Source organism: Strix uralensis, chromosome 14, assembly GCF_047716275.1.
Source record: "Strix uralensis isolate ZFMK-TIS-50842 chromosome 14, bStrUra1, whole genome shotgun sequence".
NCBI lineage: Eukaryota > Metazoa > Chordata > Aves > Strigiformes > Strigidae > Strix > Strix uralensis.
The window spans coordinates 12,766,933-12,776,990 of record NC_133985.1 but is presented as its reverse complement, the minus strand read 5'-3'; the positions used below and the strand labels follow the sequence as shown (position 1 = coordinate 12,776,990).

The following is a 10,058-nucleotide window of genomic DNA, read 5'->3' as shown; positions in this document are numbered from 1 at the left end:
GATTCCATGGATACTTCCGAGTGCCTGGATGAGTCGTGGGAGGTTTACACCAGACTTCGAGTCAGCCAACACGGACTAGTGACAGTGACGAGGCGTCCAGCCAGAGGGACAGCTTTTCCATTCCAGCAGGAGAGCACCCATGTGTCTCCACAGAACACAACAGTTGCATGAGACACTTTTGTCAGTGTAAAGCTCAGGCTCTATACACGCTACCATTTTTCCCTCTTCTCTCCTCAAAGCTGCCAGATGGAAAGGGATAGCTTACGCCGCTTCCAAGCTGCTGAATTTTAATCAGGTAGAGGAAGACAATGCGTTGCACACAAAACATTGCCATCTTTTTGCTCGTTCAGTAGAATTCAAAGTGAAAGGTGAGGATGTACTTAGGCAGTGCATCTTTGTGGAGGACTGGATTATTACATTTATGCACAGCTTGTCCTCCTGCAGTTAAGGTGGGAATATCCTAATAAGTCCAATTCTTCTTCACAATGTGACTAGGAAAGAAAAAAACACTAACACATAGAATGTGTACCCTGTAGGTTAACAGAGGCCCCCTTGATCCTTCACACTGCAGGGACCAATATCGAGTTAAGCCTTTGGCACTGCCCACCCTTTACTAGCGGTGTAACAAATGAAATACAGGTCCCAGTGGAAATCCAGGATGATCCCACGCAAATTGATTTTTTTCCTGAATTTACATCAGTGCTGTCGTCACTACACCATTGAAAAACACTCTTAAGTCACAACCTGGCAGATATCCTCAGGGCAGTCCGAGAGGACAGGGATCCCAGACCGCCAAGCAGCACACCCAGAGGGGCCCGCGAGATGCTGAGGTAAACCCGGGGCCCTCTGCCCCAATCACTGCACCTGGGGAGCGGAGGCCTGACCGACTCTGCTCCGGGCAGACCCAGGGAGCAGAGCACTGCGTGCTCAGCGTCCTGTGACCGACCTGGTGAGCTTATAATAGCACCACAACCACACTGCTCGCCGGGGCAGCCGCGGCCCCAGACAGGCCGCTGGGCGGGGGAAGGCCGACACGCCTCCCCCCTCGAACTACAATTCCCAAGATGCATCGCAAACGCAAGGAGCCCGCCCCTCCGATGCCCTGCTGCGATGCCGTCGCGATGCACCCTGGGATTTGTAGTTCCACCGAGCCGCCCGGCGGCCCGACGGCTATAACCGCTCCTCCTGTGGAGGACTCCCGTTCCCGTGATGCAGCGCGCCACGGTTACGCAGAATACGGCGCGCCGCCGGCGACGGTCGCGGTGGAGGGGGCCGCGGGCGAGCGGGGCGCAGCTGCTGGCGGGCCCCGGGCGCAGGCCGTGGGCCATGTCCGATAGTGGCGGCGCCGGCGGGGCCGCCCCGGGCGGGGGAGGCGGCGGAGCAGGCGGCGGAGGGGGCTCGGGTGGCGCGGCCTCCGGTTCGGGGCCCGGCGCCACCGACCCGGCCTCGCTGCCGCCCGGCGACGCGCAGCTCATCGCCATCATCGTGGAGCAGCTCAAGAGCCGCGGCCTGTTCGACGGCTTCCGGCGGGACTGCCTGGCCGACGTGGACACCAAGGTAGCGCCGCTGAACCGGGCGGGCCAGGTCCCGGGCAGCCCCCGGCGATCGCCGGCGGGGCGGCCGGTGTCTCATCCCCAGGCCGGAGCTGCGGGCACCGTCCCTGGAACCCGGCTACCGCTGCCCGAAAGGGCACCCGCATCCCCTCCCTTCCCTTCTCCCCGCGGTGTCCCGCACTCGGCACTGGTGGGAGGCCGGCCACGACGGCGTGCAGCAGCTGCAGAGCTGCTCTCTCGATCGGGGGGGTTTCATGTCCCCGCTGCGACCGGCAGCTGCTCTGGAGGTGATCCTGGCTTGAAGCGATAGCGACATCCCAGAGGAGAAACGGGCCACAGAACAGGCTCACACTTTCCTTTTCTAGCCTAGTCCTTATTGGGAAAACTGTCTCCCATAAGAACGCTGCTCCTCTTGAGCATAATCCCCACATTTCCAAAACAAACATTTGGCCTTTCTTTCTTGAGTAAACGTTCTAAGACTATTGTTTGCAACTAATTTCTTCCTCAACCACAACATGAGCTCCTGAGCAGTATTAAAGTTGGGTTGTGCCCAACTGCCCTGTCAAAATTAAACACTGGTGTTTTGCTTTCCCAAACTTTTATGCTTTCAGCAAGAGTCCCGTTTGGGACCTGCAGTTGTCATTTTAGGCCCCCCCTGCAGGTATCGCAAAACCAATTCCCGAAGCTGTCAGGTCATCTGCACAGAGCAGCCATAGCTCAGGGCAGATTTGTCAGGATTAGATATATACGCTTCCCAGGACAGAGACTGCACCTCTGTTACCAACCCTTTCATTCATCATCCCATATACATATCAAATTCCAAAATGTAAGTGTTGCCACCCTCTTCTCCTTTCCTTGCACAGTACCAGGATCTCGATGGTCCTATGTATTTATATGGGTTTCTTAGTTCAATTCCTGTTAACTAGGAATAAGTTTCCACTGATAAAACCTGCATAATTCTTACCTTCTGGGTTAGTGTCACAGAAGCAAATAATTAAGTTCTTTGTCAGTCACAATATTACTCAGCTGGTTTCCTAGGAATTCTGTGATCAAGGGTTTCCAGACAACAAGAACGCTACTTAAACAACTCCTGTCTGCACAAGGCAGTTTGCATTTCACTAAGTAATACTATGAAATGACAACAATTTTAAAACCAAGGTATCCAGCTATTTGAATTATTATAATAGAACACTGACTGACTGTTCTTTACAATTACCAGTTGTGTTCTTAGGTAAAACAAGCTTACCTTTGTTCAGAAAGTGAAAGGATGTCACAGTACTGTACGTGACAGAAGATGTACTATGAAGGACTCTGGCGGGGGATTGTTTTGAGATCTTTTTAGCTGTTTAACTAGAATTTTTAAAATTTTTTTTTAGCCAGCCTATCAAAATTTGAGACAGAAAGTAGACAACTTTGTATCAACCCACCTGGACAAACAGGAATGGAACCCAACAATGAACAAAAACCAGTTACGAAACGGGCTAAGGCAGAGCGTGATTCAGTAAGTAAGCAACATTCTATAAAATTTATTTATCAAATAGCATTACCATTATAACTGTCTTACCACCTAAGTCAAATAAGAACTTGTAGAATTTTTTCACAACACTTTCTGTTGTATTCTCCTGAGTTTCATTACAATAGTTGATGCAGTCTTAAAAGTCTCATCAAAATGTTTACGTTACTGGTTTCCATGAGATTTATATTTTCCTGAGTTGAGCAGCATGGTAAAGTACTCATATTTGCTATCTAGCCAAGTTATTGCTGCAAATAGCCAACACTGTGCCTGCTAGCAAAACTGTACCTGATGTACTGAGCTGAATGACGTTGATCTTTACCTTCAGAAGGGAGAAGAGCCTACATCACTTAAAGAAAAAATCCTGAAGATGCCAACGCTTGTTTAAGTAGACTCCAGCCACTAGCAGGCAGTAATCACACCGGGCTAGCCCGATTTCAAGCAGCAGAGGGTAGCTTCTGTATATCTATTTAAGATACTGCATTTCCAGCATGACAGAAAAGCCAGCTTAAACTGTGCTGCTTAGAGATTTAGGTTTAGTATCTCTTGCTGCTAACTCACTGCAGTCTGAAGTATGAGCCTTAGCTTGTTTGACTAAAAGTCACAGATAAGAACTTTTACTATAAAGTTGTGGGGAGAGGGGCAGTAGGGAACTGGATAATGGCATTTATGCTTCTAAGAAAAGCTATTAGAATATCACACACAGAAGAAACTGTATTTCAGAGCACTTGATAGAACCTGTAAATCATAGTATGTAACATTAGTTTAATCTGTAGAGAAGGGGGTGTCACTGTAAGTACAGAATTTCCTGTCCTTACTTGGAGTCCTTGAGACATGTTTGTCACTTAATGCTGCTTCTTATTCTATGTTACTCTACCACTAGAATGAAGCAGACAATTGAAAAATATTATATCAGAGAGCCTGTAATGAGAAGAATGTAAAGTACTCCCTTTGAGTAGGCTATTAGTATAAAGAGTAGATGTGCAGTATTAGGGAGTTTGAAGAGTCCCTATCACTCCTGTAGTTGCAAGACGGAGCACTGGAGGCTGTCCAGATGTGTATGTCCTCTGTTGCATGCGTGTATACGTTGCTGTTACCTGGTGGTGACACGATGTGCCATGACCCTGCACCCACTCGCTCACAGCCACCTTAGTCTTGTGGCTCCTTTTCCACACGCCAGGCAGAGTCTCAATTTCCTGTCCCCCGCTCCCTTGCAGACATGACTTAAGCCTACTAGACAGCCTGTGCCCCACAATCCAAGAGTCTGACACAGCCCCTGAAGTAATAAGTCACTTCAATTACTAGTGTTCAGTTCCAGAAACTTTGCTGTGTGCTACATGTGCTTGTTTTTATAATTAATACCCATCTGTCTAGACTAACAGTTACAAGCAGTGAGTGACACTCACTGCTTATTAGGGGGCAGGCCTCTTCTCCCTCCAGTCAGCCAAAAAAAAGACTGTGCTCTCACCTGCCCTCCTTCTCAGAATAGCTTGTAATCCTTGTTTGTGCCAAAATGTGTTTGTTTGCTTTCATTTTGACCTTGTTTCCACATGAGCCCTATTAAAGTGGCTCTTGTCCAACATGTCATTTAAGTACCTGGGAGACCAGATGTCAGTTGTTAATTCTGTAGGGAGAAGTGAGAGGGGGTGAGGGGAAATAGGTGATTGAAACAACTCCCTGTTAGAGATCTACTGAGTGGGCTGCAGTTCTCGCCATGTTAATGCTAATTGCAGTTGACATGAGGGCTCTGGAGAATTACTGGAGGAGATTGGGGAGAAGTTTTTCAGAGGAGCTGAATGACTCCCTTGTCTTTGTTCAAGGTCAGGAATGCTTGAAGCTGGAGTGGACAGAATTATTTCTCAGGTGGTGGATCCAAAACTAAACCACATCTTCAGGCCCCAGATAGAGAGGGCAATTCATGAATTTTTGGCTGCACAAAAGAAAGAGGAAAGTGTGCCAGCTCCTCCTCCAGAGCCTGAGAATAAGGATCCTCCTGCTCCATCTCAGGATGCCTCCTAAAGGTCTTGTATCTCTGCACTTACTACTTACGTTTTCCATGTACCTCATCTCTGTAGTTTGTATAATGCAAGATAAAGAAGATATTGTATTCTTCCTGGCTTGACAGAGAGAACACTTTGATCATCAGCATGTTGTCGATGTCAGACAGTCATCTGAGCTGCTTCCACTTAAGTGCTAAAAATATATTAGGACTGAAGACATAGGTATGATGTAAAACAGCTATCAAGGAACACTGTGGACTCTGCCAATGCTGGTTTTGGATCAGGCCAAAAGGCCTTTTATTCCGGTAAAAGCATATCCAGCAGTGATTGACATGGAATTGGCTGGATAGCTTTCAGAACAATATCAAACAGATTAAAAATATATATCCTATACTGAAATACAGCTGAAAGTAGAGTGGTGACAAGTTATTGTGCTTTACCATTGGAAGTTTTAGATAGCTCTTCTTCAGAGCATACACTGGAGTGTTGAATGTTAGCGACTGAAATATTCACTGCTGGAGTAAGGGTAATGTCTCTGGGAGTGAATAACTGTTCATTCCAAATTGACTGGTTTAAATAGAGCAACCTATATCTTTCCAGCTGAAAGGACTGAGGGTGCCTTTGTTGAAAACAAGTTCATTCTGGCTTTTGTGATTAAAATAACTCAAGGGGCCTCAGGGGGCTATAATTGCTACTCTGTCTTAACACAAATGACTATGCACCCATCTCCGCTAAGGCCCTGTATCTTAACGCTGATTTGAATATTGAGGCCTGTGCGCACATTACTGAGGAACCACTATCTTGATGGAAAATTTCAATCTGCAGCTTTGCTGGGGAACTTAAAACCTTACTGCATGAAAGGAAGTTAATTGTGAATTGTTCTATCTGCTAGGGCTTTCTGAAAGCAGAAATTTTCCTTATAATCTACAGCTGATTTATTAAGAAGGAATAAGTACCCTACAATAGCTGTTCTTATGCTTGGGATGATTAGAGGAATTAGGGTGATTTTTAACTTAAAAGTTAAAGTGCCTGTAGTATCATCGTGAGTTATTTAGTTATCTGTGACTTGCAGCCTTAATGCCTTGATAGATCTTTGCATTTGTCTAGTTCAAGTAGTTTAAAGTCCATTATAACCTGCAGCTAAGTGCAGCTGTTAATTAATATATTCTAATCTATTGTCTATTCAGTGAATTTACTCGTGAAGGTACCATCCTCTAAACTCTCTTCTTTTTTTTGCAGTGAGTTCCCGATACTAAGCAGCTGCAGTTGCAAAATACGTGTCCTGTTAGATTGGCAATGGATTACTTGTTCCATTTGGTGCAGGACTGCTGTCTGCCAAAGATGATTAACCTTTATCAGACCTGTGGGAAGGCACCGAAATCGGTGAAATTCAGATGCACCCGGAGTTCTGCGTGTGGAGGGACAGCCAAAGTGGGAAGATATTTTTGCTATTAACTGCAATACAGGGAGCAGCATGTATTCTTGTTAGTCATGCCTTCAGGCAAGGGGGTGGGAAGAAAAAGGGAGTTGGCTCTTGTCTGGAGGGAGCAGGGAAATGGTTTGGGATGACACTAGTCTTGGGAGCAGGAAGAAAAGAAAGATATGTTGGGGGGTGGGGTAGTCACTTGGAGACCAAGTAAGAGCTGTCAGATTTTCTTTGATATAAGCCAGACAAGAGGAAGCATCATACACCTCTGCTGCATAACGCAGCATTGAGTGGTAGGTGCCAAGTCAGGTGTAACTCGCTGCACTGCCTGCTTTAGGAAAGACATTTCCTGTTTAAAACTGGAAAGAACACTTCAGGATCAATTAGATAATTTCTGTTGCATCGCAGGAACATGTTTACAAGTTGGCTATGACTATAGCTGATTTAATTCTTATTTGCCAGGTAACTCTGGAAAGCAGAGGGTACCAGAGTAGGTGATCAGTTTGCAACTTGTCTCTTTCAACTTGAAAGACTTCTTTCCCGTGAAATTTCTCAGGTGCCTAGCGGAAACTGTCCTATGCTTTCAGCTTGAATGCATGCAGTGTCCTCTGGATGACAGTCAAGTAGAGAATGTGATCAAATATTCTGCCAGCAAATGTCCATACCTTTTGCAATAAAAGACTTTCAAAAAAGCATCTCTGACTCCTACCTTTTTCAGAATTTAAGGAAAAACTACTTTAAAGAAATCCAGGAGTCTTGATTGCTGGAACCCTAAGGGGAGTATGACATTACACAGGTCATAGATTAATCCAGGTTTGACATGGATTGTTAGTAGAAGTTATCATGAAATAAGATGGATATTAGCATTCCTGTCCATAAAAGGTCTCTCAAAAAATCCAAAGTATCAAACTGAACTGACCTTTCCTCACATCATTTATGAGCTATAAATCCTGAGTAAGTTCAGTCTGATGCTAGTGGTGGCAAAGGCATGTTCAACCTTGTGAAAACAATGCAAGTCTGGCAATAGGCTAGAACTACTCCATTTTTTTCCTTTCAGACAGCAGTCTTAAGAAGCTAATAACTGCCTGTGTCATTGAATAACACTTAATGTTTGAAGCCTTGCTATTTATGGGCTACATACCTCAACTGTAGCCTTACCCATAGACCTTGTACATGAACAGATGCAATTCCAGCTATACTCTACTCCCTTTTCAAACCAGCCAATTTGTAGGGAAGATTGATGCTGTGGTTTAATCTTGTAGCTAACTTATTTTGCTTAATACCTCCTCTCAACGCAGTTCTGTGCAGAAATAGAGATGACAGAACACCTGGTATTTTAAACCCTTCACAAGAGAGCTCTGTGAACTTCACCACTGCAGTAAGCTTGCACTCTGCACAGTGCTGTATAGTCCTGCTGATATATGATTCTTCTGTCAATATTTTTATCCCATTTAAGAGTGTTTATCTCAGAATGGGAACTTATAAATGCCTGTACTTTAGTGATAACTATATTGGCCACAACCTTCCTGATACAGTGTGAAAAATCTGTATTTTGGGATTATCTGGTTGTGTGGCTTGACTCTCACCATCATATAGTTTGTGTTCCTGCTATAAAACAGGACAAGGGGTATGTGAGGAAAGGGCTCTCCTGCATGTTGATTTGGTGGTTAAAGACTGCTCTCCAAATCAGTAGTAGGTGTTTTCCCTTAGAGCCTTAAGGGCAGCTCTTGGCAGGAAAAGATCTGTCTTTTACCTCCTGGTAGGGTGTCTCGACCACTTTTTTGAAACTGAGCCATTTATGCAGGGGAAAAAAAAAGTTCAATAGTCTAGAAAGAGAGCAAGTGAAAAGGATTCTAACAGTGCTTAGACAAATTCTGGATTACAGTAGTAGTAGTTAGGGAGCAGGGACACCAGTTTTAAAAAGCAGTAAGTAGAGCTGGATTTATTGCAGTGAAGAGGGAATCTGAATCTATGTTTCCTACCTCTGACAAGTGCTTTAACGTACGAGTGAAGGAGAATAGATTCAGGCACGATAGGTTTTTAAAAGGTTTTTCCATTGTTCTCTCTTTGTATGTGGTGCTGTGTTAAACTCTGAACACCAACGCTGTGCCACAGCTGTGTGTGTGTAGGGCTGTGCCTTTAGCTGGTCTCAGCCTATGCACAGTGCATGACTGCAACAACTATGGGAACTTTCAGATCAGAACTGAGGTACTAATGAGATTAGGCAGCCAATCCACATTTGGGATCATAGTCTTTAATGTTTGGGCTCTAAAGTCCTTGCTTGGGATCAGAGACTTGGAAGTAACAAGCTTTGGAAGCATACCTTGCATCTAATGGGACAGTGAGAAAAGCCAGCAAGTCCTTCTCATGACGATGAAATGGTAGTTAGTGCCCTTTGAGTATATACATTTGACCCTGGCAAGTGATAGAAACAGGATTCCAGCCTTAATAACTCAAAGATGTTATAGAAATCTTCACACCAGAACAAAAGAACAAGTTTGTACCTACTGTAGAAGTGAAATTGTTCCCTTGTGTAGTAGGATGTTGGACTAAAGTTAGCATATTAGTTTAGATCACTATGCTGGGTATGTTAAATACAGCCTATAGAGTCTGGCGAGGCAGACAGGTCTAAGACACTTGGAATAATTCAAGAAGCAATCGGATGCCTTCGTGGAGCTGAAGGGTCAGGGCTGTACTTTAGGAGGGTAAGCCTCAGTGGATCAAATGGGCCCTCTCTTTGATCTCAGAGTCCTTCTCACATTCAGGTTGACTGTTCCTGTTTCCTGGACAGTCATTACGTACCTTGGATTTTCTTTCTCAGATGAATACATTCATGCTTTTAATAAATTTCAAGAGATTATAGCATTTCTTCATCTGATGTACTAATAATGTGAAGGAGCTTTAAAGATTTTCTTCCTCCTTGGCTTTACCTGTCCTGACCCTGTGCATTTGCTTCTGCCCAGTCACAAGAGACCAGTTGCAGTTTGAAGAAAACACTCAGGGAGTTTAAGTTGCACTATTGGAAAACCAGCCTTTATACTCCATGGCTACTCTGCCCTATGGAAATGCCAGAGTCCCTGCAGCCTGCAGGAGCCAGCCTGGCTCGGTAGGCAGGTACTAGATTAGGAACTACGAGGTACAAGTTCTCTGCAGAGTCCTGTTAGTCCACAGTCATGTCTGTGACTAGTTGTTTTACCTGTAAAGTTAAGCTAACTCTACCTTCCTACCTAAGTCCTGGAGTGGGGAGGGAGTCAGGTGCTGTATTTAGACCCAATACAATGAAAACACAGAATGAAAAGAATGCACACATCAGTATACATACATACTGGTAAGTTGTGATATACTGTACAAGTTTACATTATAGCTGAAGTCCCACAGAATCATCTTGAAACTCGCATCTTGCTGGCCAGACTAGGGGTTTTAATTGTGCCATTTAGTGTCAGATCATGACTCCAGAATTAGAAGCAGATGGATTGAACTATGAACCAATGAACCCAGTTTCACAAGCCCTATGAAGGAGATAAAACCACCCAAAACCCCAGACCTATCTAGTAGGATTGCACTGC

At 45.0% G+C, this 10,058-nt stretch overlaps 1 protein-coding gene across 1 annotated transcript; it reads left to right on the top strand.

Moving 5' to 3' along the window:
* The first annotated feature begins 1,258 nt into the window (after window positions 1-1,258).
* BOD1 (biorientation of chromosomes in cell division 1) lies at window positions 1,259-7,187 on the top strand. Its single transcript, XM_074883518.1, has 4 exons — window positions 1,259-1,557; window positions 2,930-3,054; window positions 4,887-5,087; window positions 6,306-7,187. Exons 1-3 carry the CDS (start codon window positions 1,327-1,329, stop codon window positions 5,083-5,085), a joined length of 555 nt encoding a protein of 184 aa, XP_074739619.1. The 5' UTR covers window positions 1,259-1,326; the 3' UTR covers window positions 5,086-5,087; window positions 6,306-7,187.
* The last annotated feature ends 2,871 nt before the right edge of the window (window positions 7,188-10,058 follow it).